This window comes from Vanellus vanellus, assembly GCF_965231255.1.
Source record: "Vanellus vanellus genome assembly, chromosome: 4".
Lineage (NCBI taxonomy): Eukaryota > Metazoa > Chordata > Aves > Charadriiformes > Charadriidae > Vanellus > Vanellus vanellus.
Window position 1 is genome coordinate 38,948,369 of NC_138909.1, and position 23,418 is coordinate 38,971,786.

The 23,418-nt window shown below is 41.5% G+C and overlaps 1 protein-coding gene across 1 annotated transcript in view; it reads left to right on the forward strand.

Moving 5' to 3' along the window:
* The first annotated feature begins 1,170 nt into the window (after positions 1 to 1,170).
* Positions 1,171 to 23,418, forward strand: part of FNIP2 (folliculin interacting protein 2) — a 51,430-nt gene continuing 29,182 nt past the window's right edge. The window contains exons 1-2 of the mRNA XM_082482127.1: positions 1,171 to 1,308; positions 23,264 to 23,390. Coding sequence (XP_082338253.1) covers positions 1,214 to 1,308; positions 23,264 to 23,390 — 222 coding nt within the window. The 5' untranslated portion in view covers positions 1,171 to 1,213. The remainder of the gene's footprint in view (positions 1,309 to 23,263; positions 23,391 to 23,418) is intronic.

Here is a 23,418-nt window from a genome sequence, read left to right on the forward strand (position 1 = left end):
ATTTTAATGATCTCCACTCTTCATATCTCACCTCCAAGTTTGCTGAAAGGAGCAGGAAGCTGTTGTGATTCTGGTTTTGGGGTTGGGTTTTTTTTTGTTTGTTTGTGTTTGTTTGTTTGTTTGTTTTTTTTGGTGCACCAGGCTATGGAGCTCCCTAGCTGGTTAAAAAGGAGCACCTGAAGTTGAGTTCTCTTGGTGGGTGTGTGGTGGTGGCATCCTGCTGGTGGCCAAAACCTCACGAGCAAACCCTCTCCCCCGAATTAAACAAAACAAGCAGAAAGCTCCAAACGACCCCCAAATACTGCAGCATTATCATTATCATTATTTGGTGAATGAAACAGACCGATTAAAGAGCAATGGGCGAAAACGGGCACCGTCCCAGCAGAGCCGCCTTCCTGCGGCAACGCTCCCGGCGTGCCCGGTCGGAGGCTGAAGTCCGAGCTCAGATTGTCGAAGGGAAACGCAGGACTCGGGCGTCTCTGTCCCGACGTCACAGAGCCCGGGACGAGGAGAAAAATCGGATTAAAACTTTCCCGGATTGGGAGTTGTCGCCGCGTAGGTACACAATTATTCTTGGTAGTTATCACTGTCGTAGGTATAAAATACGTACAACGTTTTTGCGCACAGACGCACGTGCAGCCCCACCGGACTGCCTCAGCCCCCACGGCGGCACGCGCCCCTCTCTTCTCTGCCCCTCCCAGCCGCCGCCAACGTCCCCAACCGCCACCGCCCCGCGCGGGGCAGGGCCCTTGTCCCTTTAAGCCTGCCCCCGGCGCTTTACCACGTGCTGGGGGCGGGGCCAGGGGGGGTGTGCGGCGCAGCCAATGGGGAAGGGCGGAGGGGCGCGGCGCGTTCGCGTCTCCGTTTCCCGACGCGCGGCTGCCGGCGGCGCGGTGCGGTGTGGCGCGTCGTGGTGGGCACCGTCCGGCGGGAGGGAGTGAGGCGACTGCCAGCGCCGCCGGGCAGGCGGGCTCGGCCCCGCGGTCAGGTGACGGGCGGCCGCCGGGAGCGGCGCGGCTGAGCGGGCCGGCGCTCCCATCTCATCCCCTCCCCTCCCTTCGCCTCGCCTCCGCGCAATGCTGGGCGGCTCCGCGGCGGTGGGGAGGATGCTGCCGCGGCCACCGCCGCCGCTCGCCGCCCTCTGAACCGCTGCGAGAGGCGCGGCGGGGCCGCCGCTGGGGCGGAGCGGCGGCGGCAGGGGCAGGGCGGCAGCATGGCCCCCACCCTGCTCCAGAAGCTCTTCAACAAAAGGGGCGGCAGCGCGGCGGCCCCCCACGGCCGGGCTCCGGGGGAGGGGCCAGCCTTCAGGTGAGCGGCGGGGGCAGGGGCGGGCCCGGGCTCGCCGGAGCCGGCTCCACATGAGGCCCCCGCGGGTGGGGGGTGCCCGGGCAGCGCGAGGAAGGAGGGTGCGGCTGCCCCCGGGCGTGCCGCAGTCGCCCCGGGGAGGGGGGGGGGGGCTCCCCGTCGGCCGAGTTCCCGCAGGGGCCGGGAGGAGCGGCCCGCGGGTCGGGGGAGACACCGCCGCGCTGGGTGGAGGGGCTCTTCCCCCGCCTTCCTTCTCGGTGGGTCTCTCAGCCATTTTATACCCGAGCTGGAAGCGGCAGGCTGGGGAGCAGGGGGGCGGCGGGCCTTCTGTGCCCCGGCGCTCGCGTGGGGCGGCTGTGGGGACCCGCGTTCGGGTCTCGGCAGCGCAGGAAAAAAATAAATTAAAAATAAAAGGGCTTAATTGTTGTGACCTAAATGCACGTGCGCAGCCTGGTGACCCACGGGGCGTTAGGTACCTCTCACTGCTTGTGGTACCGCAGATGCTTGAAGGTGAGACTTAGTGGCTGTGGCTACTTCAGGGCTTGAATATGTCATCTCTGTCTGATGTTGAACTGTTCCTGTTCTCTGAACCCTCGGGGACAGCATTTTGCTCAGGCTGGTGGTTTGGAGCTTTGTTACTTTTAGCGTCTGTTGTGCTCACAAGACCCAACGGGTCCTGGTGAGCGCGGTGACTGTCACATGCGTGTCCGGTAAGTGCTGTGTCTTTTTTTTTTTTTTTTTTTTTTTTTTTCTCCCCTGTTCGGCATGAGTTGACTGGTCTTGTGATCAGGTTATATAGCATTTATTCACCTTATGAATGAAATATCTCCTTTCATTTGAAAGAAAACAAATATATTTTCCACATTTAAAATGAATGACAGTTTCCGACAAACTCTGTTATTTCGCCTTGTACTTAAAATCTTAGCAAGTACTCTGTATCAGAGACCAATGCTGTTAGTTCTAGTTTTAAGGTTATTGGATTTGTCAAGAGTCTTCATGAAGGCAGATTCCTTGTATGCCCCCCATTAAAATCAGTAAGATTGTTCCATCTGGAGTATTTTGCCAGGTTAGGGCTTGTATTTGTTTTCTTCCTGTTTCTTAGGTAAGATATCCCACACTCAGTTTTCAGTTTGAATAACATTTAAATGATGTAACACTTAAAATCTGTTATCATTAAAATACTATTGTAGGTACCCATCACTCTTTTTGTTCCCTATTTCCCCCCATTATCTTGTTATCTGATTAGTTTTTGGCAAACTTAAGGTTAATAAGGTTATTTGAAGCATTTTGCATGTGGGTTTTTTTTTTCGCCTGTTAGTAGTGCATTAAGTTGCTTCCTTATGACTTCTAAATGTGCTGCAATGCCTTTTCTTTCTTTCTAGAGATCTGTTGATGACCTGCAGGAGCATACTTCCTGGGTCATAGAAGCCCTACTACAACACTTTTAATAACCTTTCTGTTGAACAGTAATTTCTTTGAATGGAGAGAAGTGATTGGGCCTAAGTAAAAGGGAAGACTTAATCTTTTGGTAGTTCCTGTATTAAGCATATGCTCTTGGCCACTGTAAAGTGGCAGGATCATTTTCTGTTCTCGTGGCAAGCCTATACTTTTAAGGATTTTAGTTATTTTTATTCCCCTTGCAGGTTTTGGTTCAAAAACTTTTTTCAAGTAACTTTTCATACTTTTTTCAGGTACGTTGTTAGGAAGCTTTGCATTTTCTAATCTTGCCAGGAACACCAGGAGAAGCTCTGTTGCAGAGGGCCATCAACCAGGCTTGAGATTTGCCTGTAACAAGTACTGCGTGCGCTTGTTCTGTTGCCCCCTTCCCTTTAATAGGAGCTGAGGCTCGACCAAATGTCGGTGCTGCTTCCTCTCATGGGCTCTGAAGAAAACAGCAAGCTACAAGGTCCATGCTGCTTACCAGGGTGAGCTGGCACAACCTCAAAGAGCAAGAGAGATGTGGTGCCTGTAGCTGAATGTGAAGCCACAGGAAATGGTTTCTTGGATGCATGAGCATTAACATCTTAATTTGGATCAGGAGTGCTCTTTTAAAGAAAACCTCTCAATTGTCTCTACTCACTGCACTTTGGCTCACGTAGCCAAGTGGCTTCGGTGCCTAAACTGGATTCCTGTTGGATGGAATTAAATTAGAAAGTGTGCTCCAGCCACTAATGGGCATTCAGTCCCTGGGACAAGACTACAGCTGGTCAAAAGTAAAACCCCAGAACATATATAGTGTGGGTGTCAGGTCCTTAGTACCAATTAATTCCCTCTGTGGATCCTGTTGGGCTGCACTACATGTTCATGTAAATACAACCCTTATTTGCTGGGTGAGGAGATAGTAAACATGAGGTGTAGATGTTAATATAGAGCTATTAGGATAGTAAGACTTTCTACTGGCCTGTGCCTCACTTCAAAATAATGGAAGTATGAAGTGGTAGAAGGGTAGTAGTTAGAATTGTAGAATTTCTTAATTGTTTTTGTTTTTTAAAAAACAAATTCTAAACCAGTTGGAGAACAGATAGGTATTAGTGACATGATGTGGTATTTGTTCTAAGCAGTTTTATACACAAATCTTCAGCTTCTTGTTTCTGTTACTACTGCTTTTTGCTTCCCTTAACTAAAAATATCTATATGTGTGTTTGTGTGTATATGTGTATAGTGCATACAGAAAAATATATGTGCATACACAGGCACGTACCTTTCAACAGAGACACTTGAGTGACTGTAGTTCAATATATTTCTTTTTAGCCTCTAACGCTTTGAGGAAATACTAATTATTTTGTGTGCGAGAAACGTGTATTTATGTGGCTAAATTCCTCTAATATTTCTTATTTCCTTATCAAATGTTACTTCCCTTACAAAATTGATTTAGAGTAGTATGTACAGATTTTTGGAGTGCTACCAGGGTCATGTGCTCAGCAGAATGGGCTTAAGTAGGGTATTTTATAAGCACATAGTATCTGAAGACTAGAATGTCTCGAGTGCTAAGCATATATTTGAGTAAGGTGTTGGGGGACAGCTTTAAGGAAATGCATATGGGTTACAGATAGTTTGATTGTACTTAAATTTATATCAGTTCCTGTGTAACCATGTTTACCTGATTCTAGAACGAGAATTCACATTGGTGCTTTTCGGTGCTTTTCTGTACTTTTCAGCATTAAAGATTGACATTATCCTTAAACTGAGGGCTAAGGTTTCACACTAGTTTCAGTCTTTGTTAGTTTTTTTAATTAAGTACCTGTATCCAGGTATGTAAGAATGAAAAGAGATGCCTTGGGAGTTTTTAGGAAACTGAAGTGCTTCACTGCTGAATTTGTAATGTCTGCATTGCAACGTCTGATTTCTTTGATATTGGTATGTTTAGTGAAGGGATGTCATAAAACAGGGAATAATTTCATTTTGTGTGGATTCTATAAAAAGAGAAAAAAAGATTGTGTTATTTCAGCTGTGTCTGAAACTTGCAAACGGGCTGTTTCTTCAGCTTTAAGTATCAGCTGCTCCTTCTGGTGTCTGTAATGGAGCGGATGTCATGTTATAACTGCAGGATATCTATCTGGTAACAGTTTGTTAGCTTTGGTATATGAGATCATTTGTTTGGCAGCTGATACTAGTAATTCCTCTGGTCATAGCGCTGAAATGCTTGGTGACATCCTACTTGCTAAGCATTATTTTACAGCATTTATTACCAGCCTGGCAAAGTTCCACCTTCTGAATAAGGAAAGAAAGTGGTAGTGAGGTTTGAGTCTGCTTGCATGTCAGTTTGTTATATCGTTCTTAAAATGAAACACACCTCAGTAAATTCTTGTAGCCTAATTGGGTTTCTCTTGAGCTTCTTGCAGCTTTGTAGACATCCACACAGCAATAATGCTAGTGAGCGCCCATGTACGTCTTCACACACGGAAATAACATTAAACATCTGGTTTTAAACCCTTTAAAAAGCATTTGAAAGAAAATCACTATTTTATATGCTGTAGGAAGAGCAATGCGGCCCAGGGCCAGATCCAAGCATGGGGGCAGGGAAGGTTAAACAGCAAGTCTAAGCCAGGCACCTCTTCACTGACAGCTGAAGATGAGCCTTAAGGTGCAGTATTATACCTCTACTCTGTCATTAGCTTTTCCTCAGTAATGAGAGCTAAAGAGTAAGTTCTGCAGAAAGAGATTTATGACAGTCTCATTCAAGAAAACAGCTTAGGCAGTGATTGAAAGTATGGTCTTTTGACATGGAAACCACGCTTCCAGCCTGGCACTGTTTTGAAGGAAAACAAACCAACCCCAAGTCCTTTGGCTTTTGGGCTTTGCAGGAACCAAGGCCGTTCTTTCTCTGAAGTTGTTTGGATTTCTCCTCCTCTACACAGTTCTGTCACTGAACAACCTCTTGGCTTCCTCTAGCTTTGCTCTGACACTAACTCTTGTTCTCTCTTAAAGTTGCAAGAAGACACACCCCTCACCCCACCCTCAAATGGCTAAAACGCTGTGTGGAAATACGTAGGCTGCTGATGTTTTGAGAGACATGGATATACCTTGGTTATTTCATTTTAGTCCATGAAAAGATGCATTCTTGCCTGACTGATCAAATTGGTTACACCACTGGGTTATCTTATTTCTGATTTACATGTAACTTATCCATGTGGCATAACCAGCTAGTGGTGTGTTTTCTACGTGCCTGACTCTTAAATTGATGCCCAACTGGATAGTAGCTGCTTCAATCCTTATTCTTAGGGTATTTTTACTGTTTACATGTCCAAAACTGGGTAGGTGAGTACTGTGCCACATACTACACTCAGTAGAAAGTGTTTTGGGGAATAGCAGAAACAGAAAGTATTGGCGCTACCTCCCCTTCTTGGTAGCACAACTTAAAGCAGAATACACTACAGTCTAAAGCAATGATGCTAATGCTGTAGGGGAATATGTGTCGGTTGACATAAATGGATTTACGTGAGTGAGAAAACAGGACTGTCTGGGCCTGAAAAATGTGGATGTTCATTCATAAAAGCTGAATTTGTAGAGAAACATTTTAAGAGCTGATGCAGAGCTTTATTGGCCATAGAGGCTGGCTTCATGTAAACTTACATAAACTTTGTAACTTTTGTTATGTAAACTTAGTTGAAGTAGCAGAATAGCTTTATTAAAACTTTAGAGGAAAGGAAGGTGGAAGAGGTTTGACAAAAATGTTGTAATTGTAAGTTGTCGTGTCATCCCACTTTGACGTTGTGGGATGTTGGTGTTCCAGCACACAGTAGCAGCCTTTTGCTGTAGCTTTGGTCTGAACAGTGAGAAACAGCAGACCAAAAGCCCAGAGAATAGATGTGACAAAATAGCTGGGGTCAGAGGGGCCAGAAAATGGAGTAAATGTTTCCATAAAAGCAATTTATTTCTGGTTCTGGCATTTCAGTAATATTGAAGCTGCTGACAATTTTTGCAAAGAGAATTCTTTGGATTAATGCTGACTAGGTGTGCTACAAATCCTGGTGACATACCTGTTCCTTTAGGTATTTCTTCTGACACTAACAATCATGTGCTTTCATCTGTAATCTACTATGCAACTTGGTGACATTCTGGGGTGGCTTCTGTAGAAAAGTCTCAGTTTTATAGGCATGTGTTGTGTTTCATATTTGTCAACAGTTCTTTCTACAAACTACACCCTTGATTAAGAGCACAGAGTTGTCTTGCATGCTGCTTAGACAAAGTGTTATAAGAATGTTCTCATGCTATCTTAATTACCAGTATTTGCAATGTGAAGGTTTCCATGGGTACACTTGTTAGGCAAAAGATGAGGACTGCAGTTCTGTAGGGTGGTAGTTAACAGGCTTGCTGGAGAGTAAGCGAGGAAAGGAGGTCTTTGAATTGGGGACTTCTTGTGTGAAGGCAGCAAACGTGTCTGCACGTTTGCATGTGCTTCCTGCAATAGTGTCAGATTAGTGCTGGTCTGACTACCAGGCACGCACCTGGCTCTGCAGCTTTGCCTGTCATGAATCATCTCCTCTGCCTGTGCTCTGCCTCCGCTTCTTAATCTTCAGGTTCTTCTCCATTCTGCTTTCCCCTTTATCTTAACAGTGCTCGCTGCCTTTCTTGCCTCACTCCATTTGCCCTATTTGTGTGCGTTTGTCACTCGAATACTGTAGCAATGTCATGTGTTTATATACAAGACTGAGGTCACAAGACAAACTTGGGCTCCGAGTGTAAGGCAAAGCATTCTTCGGAGGCACAGAGAGGACTAGCCTAGGAGTTTTCAGTTAGAATGCCGGTGCCTTCCCCACTTCAATTAGGGCAAGTTTGGGTGCTTTTACATGACCAACAGCCAAAATATCTCTGTTTTGCCAGTCAGTATGCTTCCTGGATGTTGGTGAGATTCTTAGCATTGCACTGATAAAGGGGCATGATGATTTTACATCACACTTGCTGCTGTTCAAACTGACTCATGATTTTCCTTCCATAGGCTGCGCTGAAGTGAAACTTGAGCTGTGTATGATGTAATTACTGAATCAGTATGGAGCTTTCTCTGCAGCTTGTTCTCGCCTCAGTGCCATACACTTCAGCTTTTCTTCTCCAAGGTGCTCAGTGGAGTTTCACGCGTGCTAATGAAATTAGCTGTATTAAGTAAATAATCTGACGACATTTATTTACTTTTCTAATAGAGGTGCTAACAGGTTGAATTTCATATTAGCACTTTCAAATTAGAAATATGAACACTTTGCTGCAGTATAGCACTTTATATTTTATAATGAAGTCAGGAAGTTTCTTGCATAATAACTCTTAGCTTTTATTGTCATGAAGTTTACTGACTTTTATGAAGGAAAACAGTGGCTCGAATGAACTCAGTGCTCTGGTTTTGTGTGTTGAGTCTTTGCACTGAATTCTAAATCTGTATATTATCTCATACCTGAAATTGCTCAATTTTGGGGACTGGGTATATGAATGCACAGTTTCAGGGGTACGAAAATCTGAACAGGGTACATCATATGGTGTTTTTGAAGGAAATGCCAGTGAAAAAGATGTACAGACTGTTGAATACATAGTTCTAAGCAGGCTATTTTTAAATTGTTATTTTTTCGCTGAATGTGGATTATTTTACACAGTTTAATATAATGTTGTAATGTTAAAGCCCTCTGTGGTCTGGAAAAGACAGTTACGGATTTTTTTTTTAAACTGCAACTCAAAGGCATTAGCTTATGTTCAGAAAAATTTTTGTGTCTGTCTTCTGTTTTTCTCTGTGGGCACATGAGCTCGTCCCAACTAGTGCTGATCATCTGAGTGCTTGTATCTGTCATCTTTCCTTGCCTTTATTTTCACTTTCCCACAAAATGACCTAAAATCTTCACATTTAACACTCTGTGCTCTGACTTGCACTCTAAAATGGCCTGTGCTTTTTAAGACAAATCCTCTTATAGGAAAGGTCATGGGTCTTTTGTTTCTAAAGCTCTGGTTTGTTTAACGTGGCTGGGTTGAACAAGCTGGGCAGAGACCCATTAAGTTGCTGGAGAGGAAGGTTGGTGACCTGCTTGCAGGCACAAGGAAGAAGTGAGTTAGGTGCAGAAGCCGCTTTGCCCAGCTGTACAGCAGTGGGGTTTGTCCATGTCTGTTAAGGCTCTGGTTTTGGCAAATAGCCACAGTGGTACAAGATGCTATTGCGTTCTCCCATGCTGTGCTGAAATTGATTATTGGCTGGACATTTGTCACTTCCGTGGTAGTGTTGATAGAATAGGGAGTGTTGGAGCCCTCCTTGTTCATGTCTGTGTAAAGGTTGATGATATAACCGTCTCTTGCAGTAGTTTGGGTTAAGCTGTCAGACTTCATGCAGAAATGGTTATGGAAGGCTCATATGTTCTAGTCTTCAGCTGTGTTGAGAAGGCTGGAATAAAGAGCTGGGAATTGGTAAGCACTTCAGTTCACTTGGCAGACAACTGTAGTGACATGCATCTGAGCTCTTACTTGATTTTGGCTTTTAGCCTGGAGGAAGGTTGCTCTCACATGGCAGCCAGCTTCAGGAGTGCTAACCTCTGTCTTACCAACTGTTAAAAGAGTTTCTAAATCGCATCAAGTTAAAGAGTTGGAAAGATTAACCCTCTCTGATTATAAAGATATTTTGCATCTGGCTGTGGATATATAGCATGCTTACTAAGCGCTAAAACAATTTCACATATGATTCCAAGTTACGGTAACTGTAAAATGCCTATGTATTGCTGTACTGGATAATGGGCCCAGGCGTAGGTATGCAACAGAGAGGAAAATGAGAACAGAACAGTGTGTTTTGTAGGGGACATGTTCTTTTTGAAACAATCACTCAACTCAGTGAACCTGTGTATACATTAATACTACATCTGCCTGATTTCATTGTTCTCAAGCAGAAAACACCTGGGTGGAATGTAAAAGATGACTTGAACCTCTGAATTAAACCTTGTTTACTGCTTAAAGAAATAACTGTATATTTGTATTGAAACATGGTGTTGGCACGTGAACTAGAGGTCTGATTGAAGCAGTGACTTTTCATTTGCATTACAGAAGCACTAAAAGTTGGCTGGAGTGTAGACTTCATTAGAGTTGTATCCTTGGACCCTGTTTTGACGAGAAAAAGTGAGAGTTTTGTTTGTTTTTTTTTTTTTTAGTGAAGTTGTCCTGAATCTGTAATTGTTAAGAAGGCTCGTAGTGTATCTGTTCTGGTAGACTTCAACTCAGGAGAAAGTCAGGTCCACTATAAAGAACTTCTTACATGGTGTTTTACTGGGGAACACTGAAGGAGCTTTACCAATTTGTACCTTCTTGTGAGGAGAAAGGTTTCTAATTTGTCTAAATAGATAATTGCTCCATAAGCTTGCTGACTGAAATTTTAGTTAGTTCCTGTCACCGAATCTTCAATGTGTCAAGCATTATCCTATTGCATGACAAGGTTGCAACTGGCTCTTTTTCTGTGATTTTTATTTTTTTTTTGTCCAGATATTTCATGATTGACACGCTGCTATTTGGCAGCCAAATCTTAGTGTGTTACTGGGTCTGATCAACTGTAATCATGTATAACCTGGCTGTATAAAATTTAAGTCTCACGTAATGCCAGTATTTTTGAGAAAATGTTTAGGATCCTAGGTGAGTAGTTAGAGCGGTTGGACTGCTTTAAGGAGGAGGCTATTTCATAACTTAATGACTATTTATACATTCAAAGTCCTACGCAATTGGTGGTAAACACAACGTGAGTGTCTTGCAGCAAGGTTAGGTTTGCCCATGCCAGTCAGCTGCAGGACTGTGGTTTGTTTGGTTGGTTTTGTGTGTAGTCTTTTTCATTGTGAAGGTATTATGGTATGAGTGATTTAATTACCCTGATCTTCTGCACAGGGTCCTAAGGTGTAGTTCCTTTCCAGTGAAACTTGAAAATAAATATATGTAATCCTTCAAGATTCGGTGCTAGTTACTGGAAAGCTACCTTCTGTGCTATCTACAAGAGAGGGTTAAGGAAAGTGTTTTGGATGGAATAGACAAATTATCATAACAACAAGAGGAGCAAAACAGATTTTTGGCTATAACTAGTGAAAAATGCCGGAGCTGACGTTATATCCGTCCATGTTATCACTTCATTCAATCTAAGTCAGGATTTCCTGGCATTCATCTAGACAGAGGCGATGGACTTTGCTGTTCATGCTATAGCAACTTTTGGGTGATCAAGCATGGCTTCTTGTGTATGTGTTCGTTCTTTCCCATATCCTTGCCAGTTGGGTAAATCAGTAAATTTTCATAAATATTCAGCATACTTAGTTTTACATTCCCTTCCTGATTATTGCAGGGTAACTTTTCAGTTACAATCTCTATTTTAAAAGAATCGAAAGCCATCTTGCTCTTACAACAGTTTTTTAACATATCCATTTACAAAGGGCTCACCCATATTATGTTAGTTGATCAAAAAAACTGGGCTGTTTCAGCTCTCAGCACTGCTAGAGAGCCACATCTGATAACTTTGATTTCATATATTAAGAATTTGGGAGGGTGCACCTAGAACCAGGTAACTTTTTTTTTTTTTTGTGATGTGATGCTACTGAATATGCATTTTGGGGTTAGTTGAAACTGACCCCTTCTGAAGCAATGTCCCTTGGAAGAAGGGCACGGGTTCCCTGGGTAGCGCTTGCCTCTAGCCCTGCTTAAGAGTGTTTTCGTGTGTGGTGGGACTGCGTGTTCAGAACAAGGATGAGGAGGGACGCACTGCTTTGCGCACCCCTGGAGAGAGTACCCTAAACTTATTTGGCTGAAAAGTTTGAGAGAGAATGCTACGCCCTCTGAGGTTTACAAAGTCCTCTTGTGAATGTAGCCTTTTCATAGCAGGAGTGGAGGAAATCTGTAAAGAAGTTGTTTCTGCTTGTATGCAGGTGTGTTTAGTTACTTTGAGCAATGGTGTTTGTGCATGTTTTAGCAAAAGGAATATTTTTCAGGTAACTAGAAAAAATTGGGGGGGGATGTTGAACATCAAACATTGTTTGTATCTCTATATCAGTTGGCATTAATGTGTGTTTACTTATTTCTAATAAATAATATTGTTTCTTTGACATGTTTTTTATTTTTATAGTTCAAAACTATGCCTTTGAACAGGGGCTTGAAAGCTGCATACAGACTTTTTCATTTTAAATAAAAATAAAAAAAATAGAGCTTTAGAGAAGAGGGAGAAGGAACAGGAAAGAGCAGGCAACCAAACCCATGCCTCAGGATACCATCCCTAAGGTGTGGTGGTGATGTCTGTGCTGGTCTGCTCATTTACACAGGAGATAATAAGGTCTGAGATCTGTCAGTACTTTCGTACAGCGTGGAAATGCAACAAGAGCTGGTACAGTGTTTTAAGTACCAGATTCTGCCTTGTGTTATTGCTTAAAATTCTCCTTCAGATGTGCGATGTGTAGTTCTGCCTTCTGTTCAAGAGAAGGTGGGGAAAAGCAGAGGCAGTAAAGCTGGTAGGATAAGAGATTTCTATTCATCTCATTTTCTGGCAGAGGCAGTTCTCGGACGTGCCTTGGCAGTGTCTGTATTTAGTAGCTGTGTTCCTGGACGCTGGCCCAGTCACATGGCGCCGCTGGAACAAGTGACATGGGAATGATGCGTTAGCCGAGAGCCGGCGCTGCGTGCTGGAGGAGGTGGGGTGGCCCGGCCGGCCGGGTGGCCTGTGGCCCGTGCCCCGGCCCTCAACAGAGGCTCTGGACCCAGCACCGCTTGCTCCCGGCCAGCTGCTGCCGTTTGGCTCAACCTGTTTGGCTCCAGTGAAAGCTGGAAGTTGGTTACTGGAGGTGCCTTTAAAAAGATAAACAGGAAAAAAAAAAAAAAACAACAACACCCTAAAGAGTGTTAAATGAACAAGTAAACTTTCAGTTCTTTGAAGTGATAAAGACTATGACTATGAAACAACTTCTGCAAAATACTTAGTTTAGATCAGCTGAGCTCTCCTAGCTGTTAGAAGCTGGGGGGGGGGGGGGAGAATGGGGTGCAAAGGAGAGAGCTGATTAAGACTATGCAAGGCTTTCTGTACTGAGGAAAGGACTAGATTAGGTGATGGATCTAGGGTACTGACCTTATTGCATACTTTACCTTTCTTTGTTTAAAGTCCTAGTTTAACAAAAATAAACACACTTTTCTGAAGGGTAAAACACAATTAAATATATGCACTTTTTTCGTGCAATGGCAAGTCTTGAGCTCCTCTCTTTGTTAATGAGGAATTCCATTTCTGGGGCTAGCAACTGAGAGCCCTCTCTGTGCTGTTTATGGTACTACTTCAAACACATTATTGTTGGCTTTTTTGTTTGGTTAGGTGTGGGGTTTGTTGTGTGGTGGGGTGTTTGGTTTTTGGTTTGGTGTGTTGTTTTTTTTTTTTTTTTTTTTTTCCCTACATTATCACTGGGACACAATGAAGCCTAGCTCCCAAACTTCTGACTTGTAGATAAGGCAATGAACAGTGCATCTAAACTTATGAAAGTTGGCCGAGTTGTGAAACACTGGTTTAGTAGGCTATTCCTGATGTTTGTGGAAAGCTGATGTGTGCAATTTATGGTGACTTTAACTTGGATAGATCTGTTTGTTAGCCTCTATCAGGTGTGTGTGGGTTTTGTGGTCATTTTTTTTTTTGTGCATGTGTGCGATGGTGTTGCTTTCTAGCAACAAAGATGGTGAAAAATGCTTCCAGCCTTGTAAAAATACAGTATATTCTCCTTCCCTAAGCAGGGAATCTGTGGAATTCTAACTTCTCAGTGAACAAATATCCAATGTTGTTTTACTTTTTATATAGTATCGTAGAATTTTTTTTTAAAGTAACCTTTCTGTACAGTGATCTGATATAGAGAACTTGATTTTTCTCCACCAGATCGCTTTCTACAGGAAAATCTGAACTGAGAGAAGTGCTGCAAATAACATGTTCCTTCACTTGTTGCATGACTAATCTGCAATGTATCCCGCCTAACTTGTGTGAAACTAGTAACTATGTATCATGCTTGAACAAGGTGGTTCATCTGAGGTTAATAGTGCTTTACCATATTAGGAGTACTTTAAATCACTGTGGAAAAAGAATGTGGTATGGCATCAGCACAACTCTTCCATATCCAAGGTTTTAAAAAGAGGAGCAGCAATGCAGGGTAAATATTTCAAATTGGGAAGGAGGAAGGGAACCTGCATCTTCTATACAAGCTATTCAACGGACCGAAAGAGGGAAATTCATCATTAAACAATCCAAAATAGATTCCACTTCACCTTTAAACATGTGTTTTGGCAGTCATCCTGAATGTCTGGGACGTAGCTTTTTTTGTGTATCAATTTTGCTAAGTGTATGTTTTGCAAAAACAAATGCTTATTGAAACAGCAGGTATGATTCAAACTTTCTGTTTTCCTACGCTTCTCTAGCCTGCTTCTAAAGGCTGTTTAGGAAATAAAACTTTATGGGGTGGGCTCTGCAAATATTCTGTTAGCTTTGAAAACGGTGCTTAAGTTCTAGTGGGCAGTGTAACTTTTACAGAAAATTATTCTTAATTAGATAACTCCATTGTATATATCGCCTCTTTCCCCCATCCGAAACTTTCTTGCTAAAGTATTACCTTGAGTTGAAATCATTTAGGCAGTTGTCTCGCAGTGGAGATGAAGGGCAGGAAACGACCTACAAACAGAGCAGGTGACATGCTGTCACACAGCCTAGAAAAAAAGAGTCATTAAACTCTGCTTCCCAGAGGATTATATCTGGAGAACAGGACACTTGCTTCTTTTTCTGTATTATCTACTCCTTGGACTCAGAGGGGTTCCATATGTGCCTTTTGCCACCCTTTCTTTTTTTTTTTTTTTTTTTTTTTTTTTTTTTTTTAAGTAGCTGTTCTGTGGGGTTTTGGTAGTAATTCCCCAGGTATTTGGGGATTTATAGTGTTCTACAGATGACCTCACCTACAGGTGAGGTAGTGTTGTGAAGCACATCTATTTAGTGAGCTTACAGGAGATCCTAGTTCTGGTCTCTGACGTGAATCCAATATTGTGGTCATTAACTGAGTGTTTCAGAATTTTGTTTTTGTTTGGGGACAAGATAGAACAGAAGTGAAGGCTATCAATTGCTGATCTTAGACTAAGTGTAGGAATCTGGCCATCAGTTGCTTGTTTCATTTGCACTTCAAAGGCGACTAGGAACCCTGCTGTTTAAAGTAGTCCTCCTCAATGAGGTGAGGGCTAGGAGTCACCCTCTCCTAGATGGTTTGGATAACTTGAGAACAGGCCAAAGCTTTTCACTTGTTTCCCTCACTTGGGAGGAGGAGTGATTGTGATCTAGTACTTGTCACTACTCTGGGAATTGAAACTGAGCTGCTTTTTGTTGCTATAGGCTTCTCTCTGCAACTAAGCAAGTTATTCCACCTGACCTTGCTCTAGTTTTCTGCTTGACTTTTGTCCAGTGTTTAGAAGTTGGGGTTTACTGAGATTACAAAATCCTTTTAAGAAGGGTGCTGTGCTATTTAGCAGGTAGCATGTAGCAACGGGTTTTGAAATCTTACTGTGTTTTCTAACTCTACTGCTGTATTTCTGGGTGACCATTAGTGAAGTTATTTTCCCTTTTTAATCTGAAGGGGAAATAGCACTATGGCTGTCATCTTATAAAATGTCTAAAATTTTACTGATGGGGGAAAGAAAGCTGTGTAAGACATGACAGACATAAGCAGATGTGTATGGATAACTTTTTTTTTTTTTAAAGCATGCAATGGGGAAGAGGATTTTGTTCTGCAGTGAAATTGCCTGAGCCTGAACAAAACTGACAGGTTCCGTTGTTCTCTTTAAAAACTTAGATGGTCTTGGTCAGAAGTATTTTATTAGATATTTTTGTCATTAGTATTGCCCTTAAGTTGTTTTGATAGGCACATGACTATAAATTCTCATCAACCAATTTGATGTCTGTGACAAACTTCTTTTGGTGGTTGTTTTCCCTTCTACTTTTTTAAAAAAAACTTTTCAAAATAATAGTTTCAGATTCTTGGCCAACTGTAACTACTGCTTGTCCTTCAAAGTAAAAGCATTACAGTGCAGAATATGTAGTGTGTTTCTTGATGTTGGTCACTTTTTTTTTGCCACCATATGGCAATGATGACAGATTCTTATTTGCTCCTAAGCTATATGAGGTTGCTAGGGGTTGTCAGATGACACTTGCTCACATGAGAGCCATTAACAGGGTGTTGTAGCCAGTGAACAACCTTGCAACTAAGGGCGAGTCACTGCAAAAGCAACTATGCTTTTTTTTTTTTTTTTAAGAGGCCATATGGTTCAGTCTTGTGACTACATAATTGCCAGCTACCTAATCACATACCAGGAAACAAACATAGTTAAAGTCAATATTAGCTGTTGTATCTGCTACAGCTTTGTGCCAGGCGCGGTAGGAAAAACTCTGACAGCAGCAAGAGCAAGGCTATGATGGCTTCTGAAACTTGAAAGTCATGTCTACTCCTCTGTCTGGAATAATTGCAGCAGTACATTAGCTACAGCTGTCTTTCTGCATTAATGGCTTTTAGAATATATGAAGAACTCTTTGCCTTTTTTTCCCCAAACAGGAAATTCAGCGGACCATATTCCTGTCTAGGGAAGAAAGCTGATGGTAAATTACCATCGTTAATGGTTGATCTATAGTAAAGAAATCCGCTTGAGGCTGTATCTCTTCAGAGGGTATTTAGTTTCTTTGAGGGAGTTTTACAAGAGGATTTGTAGCAAAAGAAAATGTGTGGGGGTACACCAAAAGCTACAAATGGCACAGGGGGACAAATTGAAAGAGCAAGAAACAGCAATGATGTGCCACTTGGAAATAATGTCTCTTATACCAAGTTGGATGAAACGATTAGAAAACCTTTGAGAGACCAAAGTGTCAACTGTGTGAGCAAAGTGACTAGACTGCTGCAAAACAGGTATGCATGAAACTTTTTTGATATATATGATTTTTGACAAAGAATGGACTTTTTAAATTGGTATTAGATTTATAATCATGTGCCTGAAAGGCTGTTTTGTAAATAATTGGAAAAATTCTATTAGAAGCTTATTCTTGCTGGTGATGGTAACTGATACTCCAGAAAGTCTTCCCTGTAGTTTGAAACTGAATCTACAGTCTCGACTCTGATGTGTAAGATTTATGTATATGCAAACTGAGGCATGAAGGATAATTGCTTTTCTTTTCAGTTAAGGTTAAATAATTTTGCCTTCTCTTTTTAGTTTTCTAATTCATTCCCCTCTTATATTTTTGCCACCTCCTGTGTTAGTGGGTCCAGTAGTATCAGTGTTCAGAGCAGGCAGGAGAGAATGCTGTGGAGGAAGAATGCAGAGGGGAACCCTCTGCTTTACTTGTAAACGACTTCTAGATCAAACATTACATCAAAGTAATCTGGACTATGAATATTGTTTCTTTGACTTTTGTGGTGTCTTTTTCAGATGTGTGCCAGCACGTAACTGTGTTGAAAATGTGGTGCAGGGCAGCTTTTTCCAAATTCTAACACCCAAGGGTGTTATAACAAATATTCTACATTCAGGATTGCTGATCTAAGAAGCAGAAAAATATAGATAGCTGTATAGGTATGTTTCAACCTTTTCATTTCTCTAGCCTAGAGATGTTGCACTGAAGTACTGAGTGGTTAGTCACTTTAAAAAAGGTTTTAAGGTCAGCTGAAGTAGTTTTTGAATGTAAATGAATAAGTCACTCTTCAGTTATTGCATGCATGCTGATTATTATGAAGGTGAACCAAAAGCTTTCTTTGTAAAGATCAGGCTTTGGAGTTCTATATTAACTGAAAATACTGATTCAAGGCAGAATGGGGCAAAATTTTTGTGAATTTTTTCCAGAAACAAATGAGTCAGCTTTCTCCTAAGTAAGAGAGATCTCCTTGCCTCCGTGTCTCTTATCTGTAATGGCAGAAATGTTGAACAAGCCAAAGAAAAGTAGCTTATATGCCAATTTAAGAGAAAAAGAAAACAAGCTTAATATGGAATCTGGGGAGACAACTTGCCAGGATATCTGTAAGCTGTTCCAAACTTGTGGTCTTCTCTCTCTCAAAAAAAAAAAAAAAAAAAAATTATCCGTAGTGTTTTAGTGTCTTTAGTAGACCTGGTTTTCCCGTTGTATGAACATAGACAGCTTGATTTTATTTATTTTGACTTGAAGATGATGTTTATTAGTTCTAGCATCTTCCACATGCAGAAAAGATCCACTCTGAAGGTGAGGCTAGATAATCTGAGCTCTTCAAACAGACTGCTGATGAAGGGAGTAATCATATTGCCTCTTCTTCCTTTGCTTTCTGGCATATTGCTCTTGTCCTTTTTCCCTTTGGGCTGGCCTTGGCCTTTCCAATCCTTTTGGAACTGGCTCCCCTTAGGGAGTCAGTTCAGCTAACTAGGCAGGCAGAAAACTGGCTCGGGAGCAAGAAAACTCAATTAACATTCTAACTAGCCTCAATACTTATTTGGAATGTATAGGGAACGCTTTCTTTGTGCCCTTTCCTAAATGTACAGGAGGGATGAAGTCAGTGTAACTCATGCTGCCACCAAGAGGTGGAGGTTCCACTGCCTTCTACTTCTTGCTTTCTTTTTCCAGCTCGGTTTCTGATCAGCTTTCATGTGCTGGGACAGACTTGTGCTGCTGCGGAGAATTTGGTTAGCTTACAGAAGGGTCCAGCAATTACCAGAGCAGACATGAGTAATAGGAAGGGTCACGCAGTTACAAAAAGAGGAGAAAGGATATGTGGGGCTCTTATATTTGTGGTCAAATAAGAAAATATTATGTTTGGTCAAAATAGCCACGTTTAACCTGAAATATGAGTGTCTGCGCAAGTTCATGTTAATTTAATTCAGCTAAATTTTAAGAATATGCAGGACGTGACATAATGCATTGTTTTTAAGCCAAAGTGAAACATTTCAGTTAGCTGTCACTCTTTACTTCCTTACCTTTCTGGGATGTAATGTTATCAGAAGCCTATTTTGTCATTTTGCAGTATGTTGACAGTCAGGTGGCTAAAAAAAATAACCCTACTATAGTTTTATTAATTTAATTTGTAACATTTATTTTATAAGTCACTTAGCGATATGTATTCCTTCAGCACAGATCTTCTATCATTCTATTTATTAACTAGTTCTTAAACAGGAATTGACTATGTGAGTTTGTTCTTGTGTCAGCAGAATGAGAAAATTTATATAAACAGGGCTAAGGCAAATGATGTTTCAGTTAGTGTTTAGTGAAACTTATTTTTGAAGGCTTTTTAAAGCTGACTGAAAGAAGCAACAGTTGTTATCCAAAAGTAGTGATTGTAGCACACTTCTTCTTGCTAAACTTAGAAATATGAAGCTTACCCTTGGGATTATGGAGTTTTGTTATCAGAAGTAACGCTTTCAGCAGTAGGTACATGTGCAAAACGACTCATATAACTCTCGCATAGCTTCGTTCAGTACTTATGTATGGTTGGGTAAGCTGGCTTAGACAGAAACAGAGAAAAAGGCCACAATCAACAGTGTGCCAGTTTAGATTTTATGAAATAAGTATAAGGAAAACAACTGAGTCTTGAGACATGAAGTAAGAGAGTGTCGGGAGTGGTGGTGAGGAGCTGAAAGAGCATGTCTGATATGAATAAATATTGATATTTGTTATAATTGGACATGGAGTAGACTGTTGGAATCTCATAATATGGTGCAACTGGAAAATAAAGGGCTTTTTGTAAGCATGTTCAAGGTTTGCTTTCTAGTCCAAAAGTGGAAGAATTAATAATTTTGTTACAGAATAATGTTCAAATTGTGGTGCAAGCTTTTCACATAACACTTTTAGAATCTCCTCTTTCCCCATCCTCTACTGATCTCCCACAAACGCATTGTATTTTTTTTGTTGCCTTGAAGTTAACATTAGTTCATATTGTGGCCTTGGAGGAGGAGGGGAAAGAGTCTGGTATCTCCTTCACTGTTTTTGGAGGATAGAAATAGATATCCCTTGATCAAACTTGGTGGTTGAAATTGATTAATGAATTAAGAAATAATTGGGCAAGGTGAACCTGTATGCCTATAGGTTGCCAGTGAGCAAAGGAGCCTTTTTTCCTTATGAAAAGACCGGCTAAAATATTTGTTGCCTGTTTCAGATATTTTGGTCTTACTTTTTAGAAACAACTGACAGAAGAGTGAAAGGTTTTTTCTTCTTAGTCAAACCTTAAAGCTATTACTTTCTAACATCTAAAGGAACATGTGTGATGGTTTGTGTTTTGTTTTTTTTTTTTTTTTCATTAACTGATATTTTGTGTAAGAGAATCTTATCTCTTTTTCAAAATCCATATGTGAAGAAGAAACAAAGAAGCGCATGCCTTTCAGCATTGCTAAATAAGCAAGAAGCTGACACAGAGCTAAGTAAGGTTTGGGGGTTTGGGTTTTATGCATGTGAAAACGGAGCTGACCAATGAGTTTGTGTACTGTCTGTGTTCAACACTCTGCTTTTAGGAGTTGATTGAATACTCCTGCTGTCCCTGTTTTGGGGGGCTATAGTATGTTATATAAGCTGGCTTAAACAATAAAGGGTGGAAGTACTGTAAGCAGTCTGCTCATCAGCTTTTGTGATTGGGGGGAAAAACATCCTGGTCATCTGACTAGTCTTGGGCCTGGTGCTAGATTCCACATGGATGTAAAGAGACTATGGGTTTATATATGCCTGTATAACTTGCCTATAGATATGCTTGGTCTTATCAAATGAGGTTTTCTTCTGTAACGGGTAGGACTGCTGCAGGAACTGCATCTGTGTTCTGGGTAATTCAAAGCTTGAAAGCAAAGACTTCATTAAAACATATGTTTGATATTTGGTTGGTACTTTAAGAAGAATTATCTGCAGTTACTTCCCTAGATTTGGTCTATTAGTCACATAAAGCTCTCTATGATAGATTTTATGTAACTTCTTAGCTTGTTCTTGTCCGATACTAGAATCTGTTTGAAGTTTTGAAAGACTGCAGCAATCTTTAATTCTAGCATGTTGTGTGGAAAAGGCACCACAGCAGGCTGTTAAATTGGCTTCTATTTCAGCATTTGTTATAAAACCCAGTTCACGTCTTATACAGAAGTTGGCACTGCACAAACGACACGAAGTTTGCTTTAGTGCAGAATGTGGGAGTTCACCTGTTCATAAAGAAACCTAAATTCATGCAACACAAGTATTGAGCATGCTTTTATCAACGGTAGGCAAATGCAGGGCTGGATTGGCTCAATTCGGGTCTGAAATGAATCTTTCTCAGTTTAGACTTGGAGTCCTGTGGCCTGAACTATGGATCCTGCTGTGCCAGTCCTGTAGATAAGTAAGGCTTTGCTCTTGCATGCAACTCAAATTAAGGCCATAGAGATGTACCTTTTCTTTGTCGTTAAAAGGAGGGAAGACCTGCGGCCTTGTTAAGAAAGCAGCATTGTTACTTCAGATGTTGTCTGTTGCAGAAAGTCTCTAAGTAAATAGGTGGCTGTATAACTGAAGAGGTATTGGTGTATCTGGTACTAAAGAGCATCAGATTGCGGCAGACTGGAATGAAGTCTATTGATGGCTGTGACTTCTCTTGCATTCTGTATAACTGGATTTTGTAATAGCATTGCACAGGCAGTGGGCTGAGAAACTCGTAACAGACTTTTAAAACAGATGGTGTGGTTGCAGTTCTCTGTATATGTGAGGTGTGTAGGATCTTTGTTGGGCAACTATCAACAATGGTATCAGGTCTGATCTCATGCGGGTTGACTTAATGCTGTGACTGTCTTTGAAAGGGAAGACTTGAGAAGAAATCTACCCGGCACTCCTAGCATTTTGGAGGCAACATGTTACAAACAAAAGTTTCCCCACTGTTGATGGTAAAACAGCCTTTAGCATCGTTCCATGATCTGGCTTTGATGTGTACTGGACCCTTGTATATTATGTACATAGAGTATATTTGTATAAGATTACCTTACAGTGGAGATAGGTGCCTGGCTTCTTCTGTTCCAAGGTATTTAAAAATAGAATAAAACCTTCCAGATTGATGAGACCTTTCAGCTTTGAAAAAGGTGCCTATTTAGGCTGATTTTTCTTTCTAAATACATAGAAAGGGGAGTTGATCTCTGAAATGCAAGTTGAAGCACAAAGAAGAAATGAAGCTGGCTTTACTTATAATGATTTAAAATTTGCAAGTCTCTGAGCGTACTGCTAAAGCAGTTGCCCATGGTTACCTTACTGACTCTAGCAGGAGTTGATGGTGTTTACCTCACTATTGATTTATGGCTGTTAACAGAGCATGGAATAAAAGAAATAGCTTCAAAAATTCTTGTATTTCAGCTGTACAGAGATTTTTTTCCTCTTTCCTCAGTTCTCCACTTCCCTTCTCTGCAGGGCATAGTTTGGGAAAATTCCTAAATGAAACATTTTTTTGGTGGGAGATCAGTGTGGCCTTGACTGAAGCCTGTTATGCAATTTGTTAAACCAACAGTTGTACTCTTGCCCCCTAGATGCAGTCCATCCAGGTCAGGGATGAGGCAATATGACTAAGCACCAGTGCTGTGTGGCACTGCTTTATGCAGTAGTAGGTTTTTTCCATTAATTCCAGCTTGTCAGCTACACAACATGAAATGCATTTTCTGTAGCTGAACCCGAGGCCAAGCAAACCTCAATGCTCTGACATGCAGACCAACTCCCTTTGGAATTAGGAAATAAAGTCTCTTGCCATTGCAGCCATGATCAGTTGTGCTCCTCAACCTCCTGTGGTAGCGCAGAGAGGCAAGTTGTGTGCCATGGTGTATCTCTGAGGAACAGGCAGATTCTGGCTTGAGAGAGTTGTTTTGCTTCAGGTTGAATCTCAGTGGTATCTTGGTTTCATCTACTAAATGAGTTTCATCTTAGTCGGAGATCAAGTCTCGGTAATCTATAATTGCTCTGTAAACCCTGAAACATCTCTGAAAAGAAAGGGGGAAAATAATGGAACAACATAAACCTTGTCTTTCAGTTACAAGAATTAAACTTTGGAAAAATCATAACACATTGACAGGAATAGGTCAAAAGGAATTGGGTTTGGGTCATTTAGAGGAGAGAAGAATGAGGGAAGGGAGTAAGCCTTGATCTTGTGAAAGGCTGTAGTAAAGAGGATGGTAATCCGTTGTTCTTTATTGCCACTGAGAGAATTGCACAAAATAGTATGCCTACCTTACAATAAGGATGATCCAGACTGTGTGCGGAGAAGGGAGTAAATTTAAGGGTAGTTAAGCCCTGGAGCAGACTGCTGGAGCAGTTTTGTGTTCCCTTTCTGGAAAATTTTGAAGAGAAGTTGGGTGAAAACTTGTCTGGCTGTACCTGCCTGTGTATGAGTGACACCTCGCTTAGATGCTCCTTTGAGTTCCTTTTTGGTCAGAGTTCTGTGGTTACAGCCTGATTCTTCTAAATGCTGAGTAAAAGATGTATTTGCTGAATACCTGTTTCTTCACTTAAATAAGCCTGCAAAGTAGTAAGCACACTATTTTAACATCTTGTGTTCATAATCTGCAGCTGGTCCTCTTCAGAGTTTGACTTGAACGAAATCCGCCTGATAGTTTACCAAGACTGTGAGAGGAGAGGCAGACAGGTCTTATTTGATTCCAAAGCAGTCCGCAAAATTGATGAAGCTGTGGTTCAGGTATGAAATGCTAATTTTGCTTTTGTCC